We start from the raw sequence: 24,742 nt of genomic DNA, 5'->3' as shown, positions 1-24,742 counted from the left end.
AGAAAACAGCAGCACACACAACTTGTGTGTCCTTTCTTTTGTAACAGGTTGCAGATGATGATTTTTTTTTTTTAACTCCTCCTGTCAGGGACACAGGTCGACGGCGGCAGCATGACAGCAGTTCATGACGTCAAGGAAAAAGTCAGACTTGTGGTAGAGGAGGCCTAATTTTAACCTCATCACTTGTCACATTTTTTGCCACATCGCAGCAACTGCTGTCGGCGTGTGAACAGTTTTCATCCAAAGCGTACGAGCATGGAGGTCATTTTCAAAGAGGGGATGCTGCATCTTCAAGGGGCCAAGTTTGGGAAAGTAAGTTTGAACCTTTTGCCATTCGATAAAGAATGAGAAATCCTCCGTGAAATGCGGCGATTGAGTGTCCAGTTCTCATAAAAGGTGGAAAAGTTAAAACGTACGTAGTGCTGCTGCATGCGAACGCTTTCACAGCGTTGGCATTTGTGTTACAGCACCTTGTATGGCACAGCGTCCTACTTTTTAAGATTATTTAAAAAAAATAATATAGATGTCAATGCTGCTATCAGATTATTAATCTTATCAAGCATAGATCTACTCCAAATATTACAAAGCTTTACAAACTAGATTACATTTGATTTACTACATGTCACTAGTACAAGGCAGCAGAATGTTCTCTGTCGCTCTTCTGCAGTAACAATGGGCTGATGTGAAAACTCATGTTGAATTGCATTTACCTGGATGATTTTGTTGTTTGTTTTTTTTTAGGAGGATTTAGAGGTTAAATGACTGATAAAAAAAATAATACATGGTATTTCTGCAGAAGCAGAAATCTGCGTTGTAAGTTCCATTTCGGCTTACTCCATCGCAATAAATAGACATGCAAAAATAAAATGTAAAAATAACTGCAGCAGCCACATGAAAATAGCACACAGAGTTCAGTAAATTCAGAATTCAACACATGCATACAGGATTGTGTATTTATTTACATGTCTGCAGTGCCAAGAAAAAAAAAAAAAAAAAACATTTCCCCCCCCATCTCTTACAAATTTGTTCTGTTTCTGCTTTTTGGCGAATGTGAGAAATGTCTTTTTCTTCTTACTCCCAGGAACTCACTCTAAAGCTATGAAAATATTCTTGATGTAGCTATAATAACGACAAGTAAACATTATTGAGAATATCTCTGCCACACAATGATGTAACTTTACAGGCAGCATTTTTTTCAGCTCAGTTGATAAAGTGTTCATCTAAGTTTGCCTATAGCAGTGTATGAAGGTTCTGACACCGTCGGTGAGTCTTGAACGCTGACCGTAGCTGCGGCAAGTGAGATCTGCGATACTTGAAATGTTGTTTTGGTTGCTTTTGTGACCTCATGGATGAGTTGTCGATGCGGTCTTGAGATACTTTTGGCCACTCCTAGGGAGGTTCAGCAATGTTTTGTGTTTTTATTCTTTGTGGGGGTTTTTTCTCTCTTCATTGCTGGAGTTCTGAAACCTTTGAAGGAAATGAGCTTGTAACTCTTTCCAGACTGATGGATGTCAATACCTTTCTCATCTGTTTCTGAGTTTGTGGCATGAGGTGTTGCTTGTAGAGGTCTTTCACCCTGCATCGTGGTGTTGGAGAGCTGCTATTTAAACTATTTCTTGATTCTGTGACTCTGGCAGGAATCGAGCCTCCGTTGCTACTCAAACTAAAACCAACTTTACAAAAGAAATCATGGTAAAGTCACAGTTTAACAGGTGCAGTTACTTCAAGACCCCACCAACAACTCATCCTGGACGTCACAAAAGTGCCCAAATGTCATCTAAACCACTGCGTCAACGCTCATGATTCAGTAATAAGACAGAGAGTGGGGAGAAATTATACCTCTGTGAGGTTCCCAAATAGAAAACCACTGCTGGCCAAAAAGAGCTTAAAGGAAAATTGTCCAAAAACCCTCAATGATCCTCAATACTCTGGAGGGAAGTTTTCTGTGCACTGATGAGGAAAAAGGCTAAAAGGAAGATATGCTTCCCGTTACATCTCGTGTAAACCTAACACGGCATATAAGGGAAAGAAATTATTCTCAGTCAGGTTGGCTGTTTTTTTTTATTTTTTATTTTTATTTAATAAATAAATCATTTGAAAACTTCATTTGTTTTTTACTAAGGTCATTTTTGTCTAAAATTATAATTAGTTTCATGAATGTTTGGGACATGATGTCCAAAAGAAGAATGAAACAAAATCCCAAGAAGCCAGAACAAGAGAAACACGTGAAGCAAAGACTTTCTCTACAACAGCACTGAATTCTTCAACAAGCAAGTTTTACTTTAAAGGACATTTTTATGCACAAAGTCTATGTCTGAAGCTAAAGCAGAGACATTATGAAATCATTTTTGAAATGTTATGGGATTTTTGTTCCAAAACGTCAAGTAAAATATTTTATGTAGCCTTAAAATATTTATTTCGTGCGATCTTCGGACTTTTAAAGGTGTGGTGAACTCAACCTTGTCGGGAGCTTTTGTTTTTCAGACAAAAGTTTAAAACGCTTTCCCAGAAAACCAAGTCACAGGAGTGAAATAATGACGATAATCACAGTGCTTCGAAATATAAAGTAACTGAAAAGTAACAATACTTAAACAACTTTAAAAAAAAAAAAAAAAAAAAACTCCCTGGATTTACAAGTTTCTCTAAAAAGCGTTTTCTTTTAAACGTGCCTCATGTTGAGATTGAAACCATGAAACAAACACCAACAGCAACAGTAAGAGTCCAAATAAAGTATGTAAGTCAAGATAGCTGCAGAGCTATAATCAAATCCAACTTCCTGACTGAGTGGTAAAATAAACCCTCAGCAACATTTGACACACTTGAGGTGAACCTTTTGTACAGTTGTCAACCGTTACCATTATTGAAGAAAACTTTTCTGAACCCAACCACTGCAAAGATCATCAGACATTTTGAAATATCACAAGTAGACAGAAGTATGTTTAAAACATGGCAGGATCTCATGAAAGGAATTTCATTAAGGCATGGAGGTGGCTCTATCATGACTTGGTGGTTTTAATTCGGAAAGCAATGAACCGATTAACGGAAAAAAAGTAATTTTATTGTAAATATGGATCTGTATACAGCTGGAGCAGAGATCGGCTTCAGTTGCAGCTTGTGCTCCAACTTTTATCTCGCGTTGCTCTCGTGCGTTTGGTAGATTAAATCGCTTTTTAATACAATGAAATTAATTGTACTGCATCAAATTGTCACAAATTGTGCGTTATTGTCACACTTGGCGGCTCAGAGAGCGATATTAGTGACAAGTGGTGTTTGGAGTTACAATGCGTTTGTGGTTTTCACAGGACAGTGCCCCAGTACACCAGTGGAAAAATCATTTCCTACATGTGGTGTGTAGTGTGAGAGCACCTCAGAATTATATATACCGGTATATATAAAGACATTTCTTTTTACCTAACCAGATGGATTCAAATGAAGAAAACACTCCTGTTCCATCCATCCATCCAAACATCAAACATTACATTTTTTTTTAACCATATCTGGCTGAAGAACATCTCCTCTGACTGGGTTGTGCAGCATTTGTTACACGTTGGGGCCGTTTCTATGGTTCTTGGAAATTTCTAATCAAAAACACCCACGCAAGAGGAACTCTCCCAATACCAGCTTGTCATTGTCGTGTTTCCCCCCCCAAAGTGATCCACCATTTGATTTCTAAGAAAGTTGAAAGGGGAACAGCAGCATCTGATGCCTGTAGAGAAGTTGATCCGGTCGTTTACACGTTCTTTGCATCCCAGCTCTTTGCGAACCATTCCCTTCTGCACGTAAGCTTAAATATAAATCGGATCAGTCCTTCCAGTTGGCCGACTTGTTTATTTAATGTCAGTGTTTGATTTACTGCCGTTAAAAGTTGTTTGTAGTATGATACCGAGTTCTTTTAAAGATCTGACTGGACTTCCTTTTGGCTCATTTAAAAAAGAAAAAAAAGACGTATAAATAACCTAAATATAAAAATCTTTTATGTCTAAAAAGTAAAGGACTGTCACAATGAATTAAATCTATGGCGGCAAAAGCAACTAAAAGCTCGTTGAAGTGGTCCGATAATCGGAGATTATTAGCAGAGAGGAAGTTTTTCTGGTATTGTTTTGCAAGGTTTAAATTTGGGTTTCCAGAAGTTGCAGTGAGAAAATAATGTTCTGCCTTTTAAAATACTGATGCCTTTAGATAAACTTTCACACCTTCTTTTCTTGACCCCTACTATCATGGTCACTTCTGCTATCTGCAGTATGTGCGTCCTCACGGCAGTGACAGAAATTTGGTATAATTTCATCCTGCGGACTCAACCACGAGAAGAAATGTTACCACACAAAACCCAAAATAACTCAAATAAGACTTGATCGGTAAATGTAAGACAGAGCAAACGATAATACAGAGAAAGGCTACAGATGTTTGAACTTGGTTCCTGAAATCAGTTTCAGGTTGTAGACCAGAGGTGTAAGTTTATGGGTGGCGAAAAGAGAAGTGAGGCTCTCTCTTCTGGTCTCTGCTCCCGAGTAACAGGAACAATATGTCACCTGTGAACTTTTGGATTTATTTTTCACTTCAGCTCTGAGAATAGGACGAGGATTATCAAGCTGTCTTAGAACAAGTACAGGAGGTTTACTTGTTAATCACGCTTCCTGTAAGAACAGAGTGCAAACACACCTTCTGTCACAGTCACACACACAACCTCACACACACTCTGGGATTGAGCTCAGTCCTAAACAACAGTTACGTAAAGATCTGGAAAATGTTCACGTAATTCTACTTTATTTTTTTTATAATTTAGCTTCATCCATCTTTCGGTCAATGCTCAGCCACACCTGCTTAAAAACTTATTCCCATTTTAAACAGATACTGTGGCCAATAAAAGTTCACACACCCCTGTTGAAATCCCGTTTTCCAGACTTAAGAAAGAATTTTAAAATTTTCCGCGTCTGATGTGAGGTGCGCTCATACTCAATAAATTATAATATGGATTCCGATGAGGCTGCTTGTCAGATTATTTGAAGAATAACTTTAAATAAGGCATTAAGCATAGCCTTCATTAAGTCCACATTTCTGAATCGAAGGTATTTTTTTTATGCTAGTCTGATGAAATTCTAATCATTAATGTCGTGTTTTCATTTGTAAGTGGAAAATCCTCGTAATTATCCGAATTAAAAGCCTTAAAAATCATCAGTTTGTGCAATTAGCCTCTGTAATGTATGGAGTTACTGAAATAAATAAACGTATCAGTACTCTTGTGATATGACAGTGAAAAGCAAAAGCCTTTTTTGATCTATTTCAGCTTTGAGTTTTCTTTCGTTCACACATGCCACAACTTGAGTGAATGTGATGAACCAGAGTTTCCTGACCTTTTGCTCGTTTGCATCCTTTGCTTAACTCTGGAGAGGGGTTACAAACGATTAAAAAAAATAAAAAAATAAAATAAACTTCACTGCATGAAGACACAGATCAGAAAAATGGTTGCAAAAAGCATTGCGCATCACCAAACAGTAGCTCATAACCTCTGCGGAAAATAGTGATGATGGCAGCGTCATGATCTGGGGTTACCTTTCTTCTGATCGACCCTGAGTGAATTCATAAACAGTTTTAATTTCTAGACAGTTTAGACCCCGAACTTTCAGGCGTCTCATGGAAAGCTGAAAGCGAAGAGAGGCTTCATTTGTAGCATCATTGTGAATCAGCAACAATAGATGTTTTCAGCAAAAAAAAAAAAAAAAAGGATGAAAGTGTTCAAATGGCGTCTCAGAGAACAGAACTAAATCCAAGGGCAAATACATGAGATGACTTGACCGCTGTGGACAAGAGATGTTCACACAATATGAGAGATTTGGGGGGGAACTTTTTTCAGAAGAGTGAGCAAAAAAAAAAAAAACAAGTTCAGACGTTGAATGTTGAAATATTTCAGGACGTATCTCACGTTAATGGATTTGAAGTTTAAAAGTCTGACATTTTAACAGGGGGGCATGGACTTCTCAGAGCCATTGCTGGTTGGTTTGGTTGGTAGATAAGTAATTAAGACCAGACGAGTACAAAAAGTAATACTTAGAGTTTGAATGACAGCTCAATCATTGTGTTTGCCTTGTGGTGTGCCTCCACTTGTACAGCTAGAAGATGATGCAGTGAATGAATGAATGAATGTAGTGTGAAGCGCCATGGAGTCCTCTGGACTTGATGAAGCGCTGGACAAGTACACACCATTTACCATTTTTTCCAGTGGAGACACTGGAGGCCGATTTCACTTTCAAAATCTGACTCCAATAAAAAAAAAAAAAAAAAAAAGTCTCCTTTCTTTTCTTGTCAGAGAACGTGGCGGAAAATCTGGATGGTGCTTTTCAAGCCCAGCTCCATGGGTGTGGGTCGGCTGGAGTTCCGCTCTGTATCCGACAGCGAGCAGCTAAAGGCCTGTCGACAGAAAGCACAAGAGAGGAAGGTCGTGCGCTTAAGCGACTGCCTGAGCGTCACCCCTGCGGCCAAGGAGTCGTGCCCGGCTCGCTGCACGGCCTTCTACCTGAACACCACACACCACACCTACACCTTCGCCTCCACGGAGAGCCAGGACTGGATCAGCGCCCTCTGCATTCTCGCCTTCCAGGTACCGCGCTAACCCCCGTCGTTACGACCCCTCCCCTCGACGCAGCTGCCCGACTTTCGCTTCATATCAGCGTGTTGAATTTGGGAAAAATGCTCAGAAGCCTTCCCCACAGCCAGACACGATAAGAACATGGGGAAGTTGAAACATTATCTGGAACTTCCGCCACTTCTCCAATTCTTGTGCTTGCACAAGCCATGTTCTTGCTTGCATCTTACCACTCTGAAGTCATAAAAAGCAGTGATAAGAGGGAGGCGTTTACTCTGTGTAATGTTTACTGTGCCACCGTGTTTGCAGAGGGATCCTGGAGAGTCGGACAAAGGGGATTTTGAGGGAGGGAATGGCCTCACCATGGAGGATAATGACCTTTACTCGTCTTGGAAAAGCGGTAATTCCCATCATTTGTTAGCGCTCATCCAGTAGGACGAGCGCAACACTGCACTGTTTCCGCTAATTGATGATGTATTGCTATGTGGAGCTCCTGCCGAAAAGCTGGAAGATGAGCTTTGTTCAGAAAATGAAAAGGTGCAGCATGCCTAGGTGGGCCCCATGTGGGGAAAAGGAGGGCAGACCATATGGGTCCCATATGGGTTTGTCCGCGGGTTCCATGATGGCCCCACATGGGTTTGCCCATGTAGGGCCAGAGCCCACATGGACCCCACATGGGTTTGTCCATTTAGGGCCCATGTAGCGCCCATGTGGGCTGTGGCCCTACATGGGCAAACCCATGTGGGGCCATCGTGGAACCCGCGGACAAACCCATATGGGACCCATATATCAGCCCTCCTTTCCCCCACATGGGTCCCACCTAGGCATGCTGGCTGGGCGAGGAGCAATTGTTTCGTTTTTACTCAGGATAAACAAGAGACTTTTATTTTAAATGATTTCGGGTAGGAAATTCCCGCTGCTAACTTCTTGGTGTACATTCATAGTAACATAAAACATATTTTTGGATCATCACAAAATAGCAATAAACTGAACTTTCTAAAAATGATTCGGTTCTGCCTATAAACGGCTAAAACAGAAAAACTGTTTCCACAATGCTATTACATAATGAAGAAAAACAGAGCCGAAATGCAAAAACTGTGTTCAAAAAACCCTGCTCACCAGAAAGCTGCCAGTCAGTTGTGACGTTAGAGAGGCAATTTGATGTAAACATGATTATTATTAGGTCGCTTTTGAAGAGCTGAACTCCATCAGTTTTCATTGAGAAAGACTATTATATTCAAGATCGCTGCCAGAGAATGCTGAGAGAAAAGACTGAACACAAACAAACAAAAAAAACAAAAAAAACCCACCTGTGACTCTGATGACCTTATCTGACTTCTTTGAGTAGCATGACTTTGTTTAGCAAAACTGCATCTGATCGAACAACATCTTTTGATCGAATCAGAACGTTTTGTGATGTTTGGCCACGATGCCATACCTTATATTTAGAGTAAACCAATCGCAATATCAGCACAAACAGCTCATGCTATGGGCGTGCTTTGGGGCCTGGGTGCCTCAGAGTCACCAAGATGACCACAAGCATTTTGTAACCCAAAGTTTTCAAGAGTGAAATTAAACCCTTTCTGTCTGACAACTAAGGCTTGTTACAAATGGCAGAGGTCCTAAGCGCATCGACAAAAGAAAGGCATAACGGCATTGCAGTGGCCTACTTAAAGTTGAGGGCTCAACCTAATTGAAACCCCAATGAACTGAAGCAGCTGTACAGAAGAGCTGGCCGAAATCCATCCTCAGTGACATGAGTGGCTGATAAAATCGCACAGGAAACAACTATTTCAAGTTACTGTTACCAAAGATACTGAATCATGGGGTGGAGCTTTTCATGCAGACCTTTTTTCTCCTCCGATGCCTTTCTCTTAGTTTCATAAATTATGACTCTTTTGAAACTGCTGAATGTTTTTTTTTTGTTTCCCACACAGCTCAAACCAGATAATTTGTTATGTCCTAAAACGTACAAATGAATTTAAAGAGAATGTCCTTTCTTTTCGTTAGAAAGGAAGTAACGAGAGAAGATGGTGGTTTCCCCTCCCAATTTTGCATACACGCTAAAAGCATGCCAAGAAGTTGAACTGAGCAACAAGAAGTGCAACACCTGCCATCGTAAACACTGCCACAAGCGTGAAACACCTTCCCCATTACCTTTAATCTGCTCCACAACCTGTTTACTCCCAAATCCATTGTACAGTACAATGTCACCATCAAAATCATAAACCAGATTATTTTCATTTTAACATTAAAGACTCTTCAGCAATCTCTCTTTAGAAAGATTGAACTCTTGCTTAGATAAACAGGTGCTTTCTTTTTTTTTTTTTTTTTTACAAACACAGGAAAGTCAAGCTCTCACCCTGTCGTTACTGTAATGTAGTGTAAATATCTTGACGGTTAGTGTCAAATTAGTTACCGCTTACTAAATAAATGTAAGACGAGCAGGTGGTATGTCACAACACAATAAATTCTAAGCATCTGCTGAAACTCGCGTCATTCGTCAGAAGCAGCTAAAGTGTGCTCGTTTGTTCAGGCGTTAAAGCTCGAATGCTCCGGCATCAGCAAGTTCCGGCTTATGAAAATGCATTTCCTTTCATTTCCGAACGGATTACATTTCCCCCAAGTCACCCGGGCGGCTCAAGCGCACGGAGAGATTAGCAGAGTGCGAGTAATTTTCTTTTAAATCAGACTGTCTGTTTGAAAATGTGGTGCGCGCTTGTTTCCTTTAATGACACGCTGCTGTAACAAGTTTCTTGGATTTGCTCGGCCCTGATGTACGCACGTCTCCCTGCTGGGTCGTTTTCTGACTCGTGTAGAGCCGACACTTCCTCCTGACCAGTACAAAGTGAAGGTCCTGGGCACGGACGCGGCCAAGAGGTGCAAACTGGCCGGGGAGTATGTGGTGTTCACAGACAGCGAGGCCTTGGAGCTCCTCGACGTCAACACGGGCGGCGTCATCTACAGCTGGCCGTACAGACTCCTGCGCAAGTTCGGACAAGTGGAGGTAAAGTGTAGCGAACCTCATTAATTCATCCTAATGCCTAAAGAGAGATGTTATCATAGATTGTCGCACAAAGACTCATTTGTATGAGTGAAGTCCTTGTCAACATACGATGTCCTACAAAATTATTGGTGCACTTTTTTATTTTTTTTTTACATCAATATGTCTTACTGTGATTTTGTGGGATGGAGCAACACCAAGCATATGACATGGTTTTAATTTAAAATAATAATCTGAAAGTGTAGTCTTGTCAGGTCATTATTGTAAATAAGAACGCCTTATTAGCAGCTTACCTCGTTAATTAAAGGTCGAATGAAACACATGTGTTTACTCCCCTCCCTTCCAATCAATACTTTTTAATCGCAATTTATGCCTTGGAAATCTTTTGCACAAAAAAAAAAAAAAATAACTCAAACCCGTATAATTTAGATGCAGGACATCTTTGAACATCACTGTTCAAGTCATGTGAAAGATTCTCAATTAGTCTAGACTTTGACTGGGCCGTTTTATCGCACCAGTATGCTTTGAGCTTAACTTTGTCATTGTAAGTCAACAAACTTCCAACCAGGCCGGTGCAGACATGCACGATGTAGTGAGGGTGATGTTTTCCACGCAAAACGTTTTGCACGCATCCCAATATGTTTAATTTGAGTCGTCTAAGACTAGAACTTGTTAAAAGGTTTGAGGCAAACAACACATCTTCTATACTGAAGGTACTTTTGGTTCACTAATGTTGTCTTGCCAACCACTGATGCCTTTACAGAAGAGGTGGAATTAAACTGAAACACAGCTGGACTATTTTATTTCATTTTTTTATTTTTTGCTTTCATTGTATTTTATGCTGACCAATTCAATTCAAAATTCAAAAATACTTTATTCCTCCCAAAGGGAAATTGGAATTGGAAAACCAGGGGTGGGGGGGGATGCAATCAGAGTAAATGGGGCTGCTTACAAATGCAGGCCACACATTTTTTTAGATTTTTTTTTTTTAATTTAAAGATGCAGTTATTAGCTGCTTTGTGTTGACCACATAAAATCCCAACACAGAACAGTGAAGACTGTTGTTGTGATGTGACACGACGTCGCCGCTTCCGAGGCGCGTGGATAATTTCTCACGTGGCTCAGTATTCGTAAAAAAATGTGCTAAATGTGAATTGAGCGCTGGTCTGATTGTGATTGCAGGGGGGCTTCTGCATTGAAGCAGGCCGTCGCTGCGACTCGGGAGAGGGAGTGTTCACCTTCCTGACCCGCGAAGGCCCCCAGATCTACCAGGCCTTATCGAGTCAGTGTTCGCTGCAGAAGAAACAGGGCGCCCGGCCCTGCGGTGTCAAAAAAAGGTCATCGTTTGACGTGTCCTCCGTCACCCTTCCAGCCGCGGTCGTCCAGACCGACGCCGCTCCAATCTACAGCCTTGTGCAGGTCCGCCGTGACAAGGAGGACAGTTCTGCCAGCCAGTACGCTACGATTAATCGCCCCTCCGAGGAGAGTATGAGGCATCTGTGTCTTGTCCAGCCTTATCTCTCCAGCAGCAAAGAGGAGGTGGGAGAGGAGAGCAAAGAGGAGGAGGAGGAGGAGGAGGAGCAGGAGGAGGAAGAGGTGGTGGAGGAGGAAGAGGAAGCCGAGGGCGAGGATGATCAGTGTCATTCCCTTGAACCCGTAGATGAGGACGGCGACACAAAGGACAGCATTTATTACAACTTGAGGAAGACCACGCCTCCACCGATGAGAAGAACTCAGATTGGCGAATTTCAGTGCACGTACAGAGAGACCAAAAGATACTCCTTCCCCTCCTCCGGCCTCCATTATTCGAATGAGCCCCTTTCTCTTGACCTCACCAATGCAGATCACTTTGCCTCAGCGCTACCGCAAAGCCTGCCTCCCCCACCCGCAGATATCTACGACTGTGCGGGGTACAACGCACAGGCGGCGGACGACACGGGCGACCCGGAGGAGGCCGCCGGCTTCGCCGTCCCATCTGAGACCCCCGGCAGCTTCAAACAAAGGCTGGCAGAAATCATTTCTAAGGACCTGGCAAAGTTCCAGCCTCCTCTTCCCTATTGAGCAGGCAGGCAGCCCCACGTTTTACAGTAGGCTGTTAGCTCACAGACTGAGTGGGAAGAGCAGTTTTCAGACGTGATGAACTGTCACGCGCCATAATTAGTTTCTTTACAGCTCTAAAATCCCTTCCGCCGGGCGCCTGCTGTCAGGCTTCTGGTGCTTGCAGATGTTTGTATGTTTTTCTGCTTTGAAAATGGATCTGGAACTGCACTGTTTTTGGGGGCTGGGGGTTTAGGGGGATTTGCAACAGCAAAATGTGATAATCGGTTTTTGTTCTTTGCAGCTTGGACATTAGAGAAGCGCCGAACGTTTTGAAGCCATTTTGCTTGACCGGGTGAAGCAGGAAGCAGTTGTTTAAAACTGAAACTTTTAGCTGATACGGTGCTGAGCTCTCTAATATTTTGTCACATTACAAACCAGAAACTTCAGTGTAATTTACTGGCATAATATGACCGACACAAAGGACCACGAAATTGTGAAACGAAAGGAAAAGATTGCATGATTTTCTAAACTTTTTCTAAATGAAAAGGATAAAAGTTTGTCATGCATTAGAGTTTAGCCTCTCTTTACGCTCCAGCCGTCGAGTGCCACCGGCCTGCAACTTTGAGATGCAGCCTTGCTCCAACAAACCCGAATCAAATAGCAGGCCAGCAAGTTTTAGAAGAGTTTGGTTATTACCTCTTAATTTGACTGAGGTGTGCTGGAGTGGGGGATGCGTCCAAAAGTTGCAGGACGGCAGCAGCCAAGGACAAGAGTCGCAGACCAGTTAAAATTATTTAAAACAATTGATCATTTTCATTCTGCTGCAATGACTGTCATGTTCTTCGTTTCGGTCTTTGACAAAAAGGCCCAGTAAAAATAGATTTAGGTTTGTGGTTATAATGTGGTATCATCTGTGAAAACTTAGCTAATAAGCATGAATATCATTGCAATGTAGTGCATTCACTCTGACCTAAAGGCTTGTGCAACAGAAAGTTTCATTGTCTTCTTATCTTATTAGCCGTGGAATGTATACTTACAAATTTTGCAGCATAAATAATCATTGTGCTTTGGTGTGAATTGTGCACATGTTGCTGGAAGTGATATATACATAAATAAATTAAAATGCACACCCAATAATTCATTATATCTTTATTGTAGCAAAAAAACAAAAAACAAAACAAAACAAAAAAACAATAAAAAAACATCCCTCATAAAATACAGATTAGCTATTCTTAAATAGAAAAAATACTTGTTTTATTTCAAAATAAAAGCTCGTATCCAACCACTGACTCTGGAAAATGCCACAAGTTATTGTCCGGGACCTTAAAGTGCAGACGAAGGCCTCTTTTAGTTCATCAAGAGGAAACCAAGTCAGGATCTCTGAGAAACGAGTGACTTTTCTTCACTTTTGAAATCCAGCAGTGCAACATCTAATCTACTGGAGACGGCCGCAGAGCAACAGCAGCAGCTCTGCCTCGCTTCCATGTGAACATCTGGGAATCAGGTGGGAACAAACTGCCTCTCTGTCACTGTCTCCCAGTCTCACTGTCCTCCGTGTCGCTGAGAGTCGAGGATTCAGCATCGCTGCTGCTGGAGGACGCTTCTGACGTGTTGGACTCCATCACAGATGAAGGTCCGAGTATGATCAGGTGGTTGATGGATTGGTCTCTCTGCTGCTGCTGCTGCTGCTCTCCCGTTAGCAGCATGGCTGGCTGCGCAGCCGCGTCTGGCCGAATCGAGTGAATCAAGTTCCTCCTGGAGGTCTTCTCTGACCCTGAGCGGGGGCCTCTGGACTCCTGCTGAACCACGCCGGCCAGCAGCTCAGACAGCTCAGTGATGTAGATCTGCGCCATCTGGAGGGTGTCGTACTTGGATAACTTTTTCTCGTTTTCCAGCGATGGAATGACGCTTCTCAGCTCGTCGAAGGCTTTGTTCAGACCGTGCATCCGCCTGCGCTCCCTGGCGTTGGCTGCGACGCGCCGGTGTCTCTGAGGCCCCAGGCCGCTCCCCTTGTCTCCATCGGATGCCCGCGCGTGGCCCGTCTCTGCGGACGCGCACTCGTGGAGTCTACCCACTGACCCGAGTTTCTCCAGGGAAATCCCAGCCTCTGCGGCGCCGTGCGCCTCCCTCCGCGAAAAGCCACGGACCGAGTTTGAGGAAATCCACGTTTTGGAGCTGAGGTGGGCCAGATTTTTCTGCTGTAGCAGGGAGAAGTCCTCCGGGTACTCTGGCCAGCCCGGAAGCTCTGCTTTTGCGGTCATCATCAGTGACGGCCTGCGCTCGTGCGGTGCAGTGGAAACTGCGCACGGGACTCTCCGCGTCTTTGGAGAGGTTTTGCTCGGCGCCGCCAATTTATAGAGCCTCCCCTCAGTCACCTTGCTGTCACTCCCTGCCCAGTGACAGCCCTGCCGTCTCAGGAGAGAGCAGCCTCTGACCCTGTCAAAGAACAATCAGACAAAGCTCGACTTTTTCTCCCCTATTGTGCTTTGTAACTCAATCACGACCTTGTTGTTATCCTCACACATGAGGGGAGCTGGAGTATTAATCATTCAGGAGCGTGGATGTGCACTGGAGGTCTAGGAAGTTTGGATAAAGGAAGAAAAGGGTGTAACGTCTCTCTTACTGGAATGAAAGTAAACTTTGCAAACGCAATTTTAATGGGTAAAATGCGGATCATATTGCAAGTGTGCTTACCAAAAATCAACGTTATGCACAACGACTTTTGAACTTGAACTGAAACAAGATCTACATTTAAATACACCGATGAAACCAGCTGTTATTTGGTTTAGCAGTTTATTTTGATGGAGCAGAAATTTAGCAAGATTAATGGCTGAAAGGTTCTAAAATAAGTATGTGAAACTTTAAAATCTGCTTTGTCAACGGAGTTGCATTATAACAAATTGCTATATACACACTGCTCAAAAAATAAAGGGAACACTCAAATAACACATCCTAGATCTGAATGAATGAAATATTCTCATTGAATACTTTGTTCTGTACAAAGTTGAATGTGCTGACAACAAAATCACACAAAGATCATCAATGGAAATCAAATTTATTAACCAATGGAGGCCTGGATTTGGAGCCACACACAAAATTTAAGTGAAATGTTCCCTTTATTTTTTTGAGCAGTGTGTGTGTGTGTGTGTGTGTATATATATATATATATATATATATATATATATATATATATATATTCACTGGTGTCTCAAGAGAATTCTGATATGAACATATCCAGTGTTTATGCCCTTACTTCAGGTCATGAATAAATGAACGGGAGAATCTAAAGCCTCTAGCTCTATTGTAATGTCTCCAGAAAAATCACCAGAGAAAGATCAAGTCAAATCAAATATCTCCAGTTTGACTTGTATTTTAAAATAGTAAATATTGTTTCATTATTCAGCCTAAATGCCGCCCCCCTCCCACAGCAACAGCTATGGATGTTAAAGTTTAAGAAGCTCAACTTGCTAGTAAGTTTGACTTTATCATTAGCGCTAAACTAGCTTAAGCTAAACTCAAATTTTCACTGCAGTAAAGAAACATTTTCAATCACAAATCTTAAGGCAATTTTTCCAAATTTTCTATTTGTAATTCAAGCCACAAAATCAAACCAACTTTTCATTTTTACCGCTGCTAACAACACGCAGTGACTGACAGTTAAGTACGTTTCATCTTCTGTTAGACTCTTAGACGTTCTTTGAGGATTTGCAATCAAAATAAAGTGCTAAAGTTGGTATGATTCAACCATTAGTCAACATTACATTTATGATATGAAACCCTTGATAAAAAGTGTAAACCCATTTAATGACTAATGTTTAATACCACGCAAAAAAAAAAAAAAAAAAATCAAATTTTTACAGTGCTCAAAATAATCTCATTGAATTGGCAGAAGAGACGCTACACACTAAATGTTGGTGTGCAGTGAACAGCAATCCGTTCTGGATTAATCATGAACCATCATCAGCCATGGTAAAATGAATTTGAGTAGTTTTCTGAACATAAAGCTAACCATTGGCTCTGATCTCTGAGCGAGGGAAAGGCAGATCTGGAAAACAAATGCATGCTCAAACAAACAGTAAAAAAAAAGGCCAATCTTTCCCTGATTATTTGCAGAAGAATAATAAAACGAACAGGTGGGAGACAAGGCTGAGACACACCTGTCTGTGCAGCGAAACCGCAATAACTGATAAGTTGTCTGAAGGCGATTTATGAATCCTTTAAGAGCAGGATGAAAACATTCATAAAAGAGGTAGTTACACCATTAAATAACCAGGTTCCTGTTGTTGCTGTTGCTGCCAAAATGAAGATGTTGTTTTCGTGTGAAGGATGATTGATTAGGCTACAAATTTCAGGTTTAGTAACTTGGCTCCTGCCCTGTGCCTATCAGCTGGTGTCCCCTGGCACCCCTCACAAGCCACGCACCTCTGGTGGACACAGTGTCACCCACGTCTCCCATATGCTGCCCACGGCGCTCCGAAGCTAATCACTCATTAGGGCGTCAATTACTGCAGAGGAGCAGCTTCAGCACCAGGCGCAGACCTGTCCCGCTGGGAGATCTTGAGATCGTGTAGACCGGCGATGGTGACTTGGACACGCTTTACATTCAGCCCTTCTCACCCCTGTTGAAGTGTGTAGAGTTGGTGTTTGTGTGGTTCCGTGTGAGAGAGACAGTCGGGGTCGGGCAGTGTTAGTGAAAATCACCGTGACCTGCCTCGCCGCCAGCAGTTTAATGAGGCCTGGTCTTAGTTGAATAAATCGGCACGTTCTTCTCCCGGGGAGTCCATTCAGGTTTTTTTTTTTTGTATTATTTGGGGGCCTGCATGAATATTTCATTCCTTTGGCATCACTGCCAGCACAACAGCCTGTAACCCTGTTTTTTTTTTTTTTTTTTTGTATTATTTGGGGGCCTGCATGAATATTTCATTCCTTTGGCATCACTGCCAGCACAACAGCCTGTAACCCTGCGTGCAGGCTTTAAAAATGCGGCTACACTTCCCATCTGGTGCAGGGCGGGAGCGGAGGAGTGGCAGCGCAGGCCGAGGAGGTGTGAGGGAACATTGCTGAGGTCAACTTCTACTGACCCGCTGAAGCGCCCTGTGGCTCCTGCTGGGGGCCTTTACTTTACACTGAGACGTGGTGGATAGTGTGGACTCCATGTTACTTCAGGTTAGTCACAGGCTTCACAGCTAAAAGGTTTTACAAGACACGACATTCTATGGGCGGTAACTACACATGGATACATTATAGATTTCAGCATATAAAATAGATTATAATAATTTTCCTGACCCAAGTTTATTTCCGGTTATGTTGAAATACACTTTAGTAAAATTATAAAATAACCAAAAGCTATGTCAGCAGAAACAACGTGGTATGTAGCAAAAATAATAGATAAATATGATTTTTAAAATCATGTAAAGTTTTAACAAGACAATTTTATTTTAAATTTAAATGATGCCATCTCATTAAAATATCTGTTAAATTTTACTCAGCCAAGCAAGCAAATAAAATAAATAAATAACATGACTAAGAAATAAATATATTTATTATTAGATATTGTTTAACATAAACCCAAATTATGTTTTACAATTGTATAAATATTTAAAGTTAAAAATATGTTATCTATTACATTATGTCCTTAAACTGCTTTTCAGTCCGATTCAATAAAATTTACGCATAAACATTATGTAAACAAAACAATACAAGTTGAATCTGATGACTGATGCCAGCAGCACAAACACAGCTTTTGACAGAAACTCCAAACAGCCTCAAATATTTAACTTCTAAACATTATTATTTTCATTAGTAATCGTTTTCCCACAGATTTCTTCCTACTCTCTGCAGTAAGAGTTAACCAGCTCCACTGAATTCAGCTCCAACCAGGCACAGCGCTGACGGGACCAGTCCAACATGGTCGGACAAATTTCCCTCAGAAAATTTCACAACATCCGCTTGCCGCCAACGGCTGCACACAACTTGCCACCGGCCTGGCAACCATAGAGCTGCAGATGAGTGCCTCTGGCCCGCGGTGCCAGTGATGGAACCTGGCGTCGGTCCAGGCGCTTTGTTTCCTGAGCCTTAACCATTATTCAAACCTTAATCAGCCAAGAACAGCAGCACCCACTTGTGTCGACACAATGCTGCTGTTCAGCTAACCACCTGAGCTGCTGGATTTAGCATAGGTGGCTCGGACTTGAACCCAAAAGAGTTGGCTGCTGTTAAAAACTTCTTCTGACCAACAGCGGCAAATCATAGAAGTGACAAGTGTTTTGAATTTTTATTTATTTATTTTTTCCTCCGTTTTGAGATTCGTGTGTTTTATTTATAAAGACAAACAAAAAGACTGAAGGGGAAGGATTTATTCTCAAATGTATTCAGGCCTAGACTTTGACTAGGACTTTCAAATACATTAAAATACTTTGATCTGAACAGTACCATTGGCTGCCGGGTCTTTTTCTGCATTTTGTATTTTTCTTCTGTACCTGCTAAATAACAAGCACCTCCTGCAGCATGATGCTGCCACTACCATGTGCCACTATGGAGATGGTGTGTCCAGGCTGATGTGCAGCGTCTCACATAAGAGCTTCTTGCACGGCAGATGAGAAGTTCAGTTTGTCCTTGTATCATAACTAATATGTTCTAAAAGTCCCTAAGGCCGCCGGGGAACAGGTGTGTTTTCACTGAGATTAATATACCGACAGATGGACTCCATTCACTAATTAGGTGACTGCTGAAAATAATTGGTTGGACTGGATTTAATGTAGGTGTATTACACACTTTTCAAATGTCCATTTAAAAAAAAAAGAAGAAAGAGAGCATGTATCCTATACTTATGTGCCTCTTTGTTCTGCTTTTCACATATAATTCCAATTAAATGCACTGAAGTTTATTTTGTGGCAAAATGTGGAGAAAAAAACAACAAAAAACATACAAATACTTCTACAAAGCACTGCACATGGCCTTTTTATTTTAATAGCAATCATACTTATTAAACACAGCGTGACGGATGACGTGCCAAGCAAACCAAACAGTCTTGATATTTCTCACGGGACGCACTCAAACCCACTCAGTGAACTCCCTGGGGAGCCACAAGGGCCCCAAATGTTCCCTCGTCTGTTAGGCTTGATTTAAGACAATTTTGTCCAATTTAAGGATTAACTCAAGCTAAATTCATTTCTTGTTAGCTCCACACAAGAACAGTCTTTTTTTTTTCTTTAATATTGCAACAAGTGACTAATTTTGTTTTTGATCTTGCTGAAAGCTCTAAGCCATATTAGTGTACATAGTAACTTAAACCCTGGCTTATTGTTGCTTAATATTATTACATTATTATTCCAGTAATACTGGTATTTATTGGAGGTATTTGCAAAATGCAGGTCTATAAAGTGTAATAATTGTGATAAATAAGTGATGAACAAGAAACTTTAAACCAAAAATGCCTAAATCTTTTTTTTGGTTCAGTTAAATAAAAAAAAGAAAAAAAGAAAGAAGAATATTATTTTCCATCAACAGGATTGTTACCGCCACGCCCTTTTCAGATGCTTCGGTAATAATCTAAAGTTGATGAGTCTTAGTGGAAGTTTCTATGTCAACTATCGTTTTATTTAATTAAAGATCCTTTAATGTCCTTACAAAAGACTGCGTGGATTATTTTACACAATCGTGCACCAGCAACAGAGAACCTCTTGATGTTGGAAACAGTCCATAGTCTGTAATTATCCCCTCACACCCGAAGCTACGGAGGTGGTTCTGGTGAGCACAGAGAGAAAGCTTAATGCTTGGGTTTCAGACGCAAATTAGGACAATTAGCGGCCTCATTAATTTGGGAAGAGGGAAGTAATATTCTCCTTACAGAAACGGTTCATTAAGTTAATGGTATCTGTGGCAAAGGGCTAATTGATGAACTCAAAAAGACAGTGGGTAGTTTTCTCTCTCTCTCTCTCTCTCTCTGACTTTATGCTGTGTGTCATCATCTTTCGTCTACAAGCTGCTTGTAATGATCTTCAGCTCTCCTTTCGGTCATCTCGAGCATAACCGCGCGCGCATGCTCCAGTGAAGTGGAAGGAAATGTCGCGATGCTTTAAGTCGAGGTCCTGCAGGGGGGTTTGCCTCTTCAGTCCGAGTCCGACAGACGGAGTCCGAAGGAGCCGGTACTTCAGGCAGAACAAAGCAGGTTCTTACAGCCGGACCTGCACCGATGATCACAGTGTTCCGGGCGACACGTGCCACTCAGCATCTGTAAGGGGGATGGATATCTTGCTTGGATTGGGCAATAAAAATAAAAAAATAAAAAAAAAAGTTTTTTTTTAAATTTATTTATTTATTTTTTACCAGTTATTACTGGAATAATAAAGTATTACTGAAAATAATACTTTAACCTCACCATTATTTACTCCAAAATGAAAACCCACTGGAGCTGTGTGTATGTGTGGAAAAAGTGAACTGTGACTTAAAAAAGAAAATGCTTTTATTATATATTATTTATATTACTGTAGAACTGTCCAGGGTATGAATTGCTGGAGATAACCCCGTGACCCTGCCAGAATAAGGGGTATAGACAATCAATCAACTTTATATTTATGCCATTAAGTAGAGTTGGTTGGATGGATATCATCAATCCTGGTTGATATGGAGCCTGGAAGACACTTATTGTTGATAGTTAGCCCTTTCTAACAAACAACATTAATTTGTTATTGCTATAAGGAGCTGGTAGTTTAGGTAGATAGTTATTTAAAGTCTATTCATTCACACATACAGCTGCTTTCAGATCTGTATTTCTGCTTAGCAGGTTTATTTTCTGCTTTCAGCTAATGAAAACTCATTTAGTTTCTTATAAAATTAGAATGCTACATGCAGGGCCTGCTGCTGAGAAGCATCCCCTCGGCACTGTGCTGCCACCACCAGTGAGGATGGTGAGTTTGTGAATTTTTTCCCCCTAATGATTTATTTGTAAAAGAAACAAAAGGGTGAATGTGAGGTTAATGAAAAATATGTTTAATACCTAACAATAAGCTTTGGTACAACAAAGAAACAATCAGCCATAAACACATTTTCTCAATTTTTGAGCTTTGTGTAGAAAACACATATCTTATTTCTAAAAGGCAGCAGTGCTAATGTGTTTAGATGTGCACAGTTACAGAACTAAGCTAAACATTACACCTTAAATTCAGAGTAAAACAGATATGAGTTTTTACCAGAACATACTGAAAAAATCCACGAAACATTCAGATCATAGTACTTTCACCACTCAATGTAGGTGGAGGACGTATCCCACATTTATACAAATAATCCCATTTTTGCATGAACTTTTATGCTTCTTGATCAATCTTTTCCAATCTTGTTGATTTTCTTTCAAAATACTATTACAACCTTGTGAAACCACAATGAAATGCATGTTTTAGCATGTTTTTTTTGTAATGTACCAGCACACCATATGGCAGATAGGCAAACATGTGCGTCGAGTGTGTTGTAAAGAACCAGTCCATCAACTGGAAGAAGAAAGGCGTCCAGACACTTGAGCATCAGGGACCCTGAAAGCTGTCAGCGGTGGATAGACACTTATTATCCATTACACACTGAATGCCTGGGCGGGCTATTGTGGTTGTAATGACATCATTATATGCCGTTGATGGGCAGGCGTGCAGACGAGTGAACAGCATCTTTAGTCCAAATCCATTTTTATGATGAAGGACTCCATTGAAACTTTGGCCCTGGGCCCAAGTGAAAGTTGTTTTCTATTGTTCATACACTGTAACGCATTTCTAAGACCCAGAAAGGAGAGAGCGCTTTTTTTAATTTTTATTTTTAATGCACTTTTTTTTTGTTTTTTTTTGTCGGTTTTACAGCGTTAAAAAGGCGAGGCTACCTTGTGGTGATTTTTGAAGCTTCGGTTCAGTTTGAGTGGTGTTGTTTTGGAAGAATTCACACAGTGACCATTCGCATACAGTTGAAAACAGAAGTTTACGTACATAAAAAAAATAAAAATTAAAAAAAAGACACATTCACATTTTTGTCCAAAGTTAAATCACATCAATCATTTCTTGTTTTAGCTCTGCAAGAGTTGCCACAAAGTAAGAGAAAGAATATGGCAGAGATTTATTATCCATGTCTTCAAAATCAGAGGAAGAACGTGTGTATGTGCCGGGGTGTTTTTCCTTTTCCTTTAGGTGTGTTTAATCTTCTGGTTTCAAGTGTTAATAGCAGAAGTGTGACATATGGGTGAATAAAACCAAACTTGTCAAATGTTCCCTGAAGCTGCAGAGCAACAAGAGTTAAGAAAGAACAAATCATTTTATCTTCCTTTTTCCCATGGCTACTGTCTTCCTTTATTAGTTTCATTCTCTTTTGTGTTGGTTTGTATTTATTGTACGTATAGCCATTTTCATTTATATTGTCTGTCGTTTTTATTTGTTTCTAAAGTCACTTTTACTACCTTAGTGTCAGATCTCCAAATTCCTTCTTTGAAGAGTTTTTGCAGTTGTTTGCTGCAGTTTTGTGTCATCTCATGTCTGTTGCGAGTCCTTCTGATGTCTCTTTGTAGTTAGTTAAAGGAGCTGAAACTCTCTGTGGGCTTTCTTTGTGATTTTCAGTCCTACTTGTAGCGGGAGCCAAACACCTTTGTTGTTCTGTGAATTGTATGCCTCCCTTTGCCATCCAGGTTCTTTGTGTTTCCACTGATGAAAAACACAAGATCCTAACAGCCTCCCTACACCCCACCTTCAGCACGTCATCACAGCAGTGCTTCTCATTATGCTGTTCACGGCTCTGCTAAGGAGTGAGAGGTAGTTTGTCTGATAAGCTCAGCAGACGACTTGGAGTCTCACCAGGCGTTTGTTCATTGCTGCTGCCGCTAGTCTAGTGGAGCTGAGTGGGGAAGGCATGGGGAAAGATGCTGTGTGAGGCGGAAGCTCGACCTGAAGAGACATGAACAAGTGTTTAAGCACCCCAAATGGCTTCCACAGAATATCCAAAGATTTCCCAAACATGCATGAAAGAATCGAAGTAACACTCCAGGTATGTTTTTGATTCGGTATGAGTTGTGCATAATACCTCACAACTGTAATCCCCCCTCACCCCCCCAACTAAACCTGGGCTACTCAAAAAAGAAACCCTGAAGCCCATAGTAACTCTCCAGGTGCTGCAAAGAACCTTTACCCTTCTGCCCTATAAAACCCCTCAAATGTGGTGGAAAACATCCACACTTCACATCAATCTAAAAAAAAAAGCATCACCCACATGATGAAGTGTGATAGTGGATGCATAATACTTTTAGGCTCCTTTTCTTTGACATGGCTTCTGGAGCTGGTCAGAGAGCAACTGGAGATAAATCCCAGTGAAATTCTTGGAAAGACAACTGTGAGAGGCTGCAACAGACTTGAGACATATCTAGTTTAGTGGGTATGTTAAAATAACGAGTACACAGATGCTTTCCCTCACTAAATGTAATTTTTTTTTATTTTATTTTATCAGAGAGTGATTTTATTCCTCTCATATTTCGGCTCCAAGTAAACGGCGGTTAGAGATAAGATTTATTGTGACGACAAATAAGCTTTCAGATGAATCCTAGCTTTAAGGGCGAGGGTGCCAGGTTTGCTGCAATACTCCCAGATTCCACCAGATGGAGACAACACAGCAGGCAACAAACGTGTGGCATTAATGGCATCATATCAGAGCGGGTTCATTGTTCAGTCAGAGGAACCACATAACACATTTCAGAGCTGCCAGTCAGATACAAATCCTGCAGGATACAGTGATGGAGTTGATAAAAAAACAAAAACAAAAAACAAACAAAAAAACAAAAACAAATCTGGAGGCCTGAGTGAGAGTCAGAACCAGAGGTTTGATGGGGCAGAATAGATGTCACAACCCCATAATAATGCAATCCAAATCGTCACGAAGACATAAAAGATGGACTGAGCAACTAAAAGGGATCATCGCCGCATTGTCATTCAGTGTCAGTTTGCAAGGTAAACCTCATCAGGTACGTTAAGTGTCTTGCAGCCAGCAGTAGAGAGCAGTAGCACTCTTTGTAAGGGAGCTGAGCAGGGCAGCATCTCAGCTGAGATGAGCAACACTTTGTCCACTGACCCCTCTGACCTTGTGGACTGAATTAAACGTGCCTCACAAAGCGAGAGTCGTTATGATGTGGCTATCTCTGAATCACGGCAGACTGTTTTCACTTAGCGATCGGCTAAAAGTGCGTGACCTTCAGCGTCTTTAATGTCCATAGAGTGAGCGCAGTGCCTCAGAAATCACGGCGGATTACTCTCACCTTACCCCGTTGTCCTCTTTGGTATGATCCCTGCGTGTGTTTGATATATGTGGCAGAAATGCCTTGGACTTATTTGTATGTCAGACACTTTTACAAAAAAACAAAAAACAAACTAAAAACGGAGAGAGAGGGAAGGTGTCGGGAGTGGGTCACAGAGACTTTGTTTGTAAAAAAAAAGTAGATTAATAACAACAATGCCTGTGTGCGATCACAGTCAGGAGGTTGGTGTAACAAGATTATTTCATTAGAGAGAAAGTGACAGACACAACCAACTGCAATTATGGTGATGCAGTCCCTGTAATTTAGCACTAAAGATTATTCATCAACCCTCAGTATAGATTTTCTATGGTCAATAAATATAATTGGACTGAGAATCAGTAACGTCCTAGTCTAAGCCAATGTCCAGTGGGGGGGAGGTTGGTTTTGCAACCTTTAGTTTATGTTCCTGCATCCAATTATTACTGCTCTGTTTGTTGGGGCTTTGTGTGTTCATGAAAAAACGATAGCAAGAGATGAAGTCTTAACCATGATTCAGCTGGAGGAGATGAGTTAGTGTGTGTGTGTGTGTGTGTGTGTGTGTGTGTGTGTGTGTGTGTGTGTGCGTGTGTGTGTGTGCGGGGGAACTCCACATAGCTAACATTTATTATGAAAAGAGCAGCAAACGGCACCTGCTAGCTAATTGTTCCCATGCTGTCACTCCGGATGGCTGCGATCTCTCCTTTTAAAGCCTTGCCTTCAGATGTGGGAGTGTGACTCGGGAGTGGCGAAGGACCGAGGAAGGCGGCGAGGCAGAGGAAGCACGTGACGGCTGATGGCAATCTGCGTCTTAATCCAAGCAGAGCTGATTTTG

At 41.4% G+C, this 24,742-nt stretch overlaps 2 protein-coding genes across 2 annotated transcripts; one reads left to right on the top strand and one right to left on the bottom strand.

The window, feature by feature from the left end:
- Positions 1–5: 5 nt before the first annotated feature.
- Positions 6–12,616, top strand: dok3 (docking protein 3). The gene is made up of 5 exons (XM_007561580.2): positions 6–312; positions 6,305–6,595; positions 6,890–6,980; positions 9,400–9,587; positions 10,767–12,616. The coding sequence occupies exons 1-5, from the start codon at positions 256–258 to the stop codon at positions 11,643–11,645; spliced, it is 1,506 nt and encodes a 501-aa protein (XP_007561642.1). The 5' UTR covers positions 6–255; the 3' UTR covers positions 11,646–12,616.
- atoh1b (atonal bHLH transcription factor 1b) lies at positions 11,862–14,542 on the bottom strand. Its single transcript, XM_016676150.1, has one exon. The coding sequence runs from the start codon at positions 13,886–13,888 to the stop codon at positions 13,151–13,153; it is 738 nt and encodes a 245-aa protein (XP_016531636.1). The 5' UTR covers positions 13,889–14,542; the 3' UTR covers positions 11,862–13,150.
- Positions 14,543–24,742: the final 10,200 nt, after the last annotated feature.

This window comes from Poecilia formosa, unplaced genomic scaffold (assembly GCF_000485575.1).
Source record: "Poecilia formosa unplaced genomic scaffold, Poecilia_formosa-5.1.2 Scaffold128, whole genome shotgun sequence".
Lineage (NCBI taxonomy): Eukaryota > Metazoa > Chordata > Actinopteri > Cyprinodontiformes > Poeciliidae > Poecilia > Poecilia formosa.
This window is presented reverse-complemented; position numbering and strand designations above follow the sequence as displayed.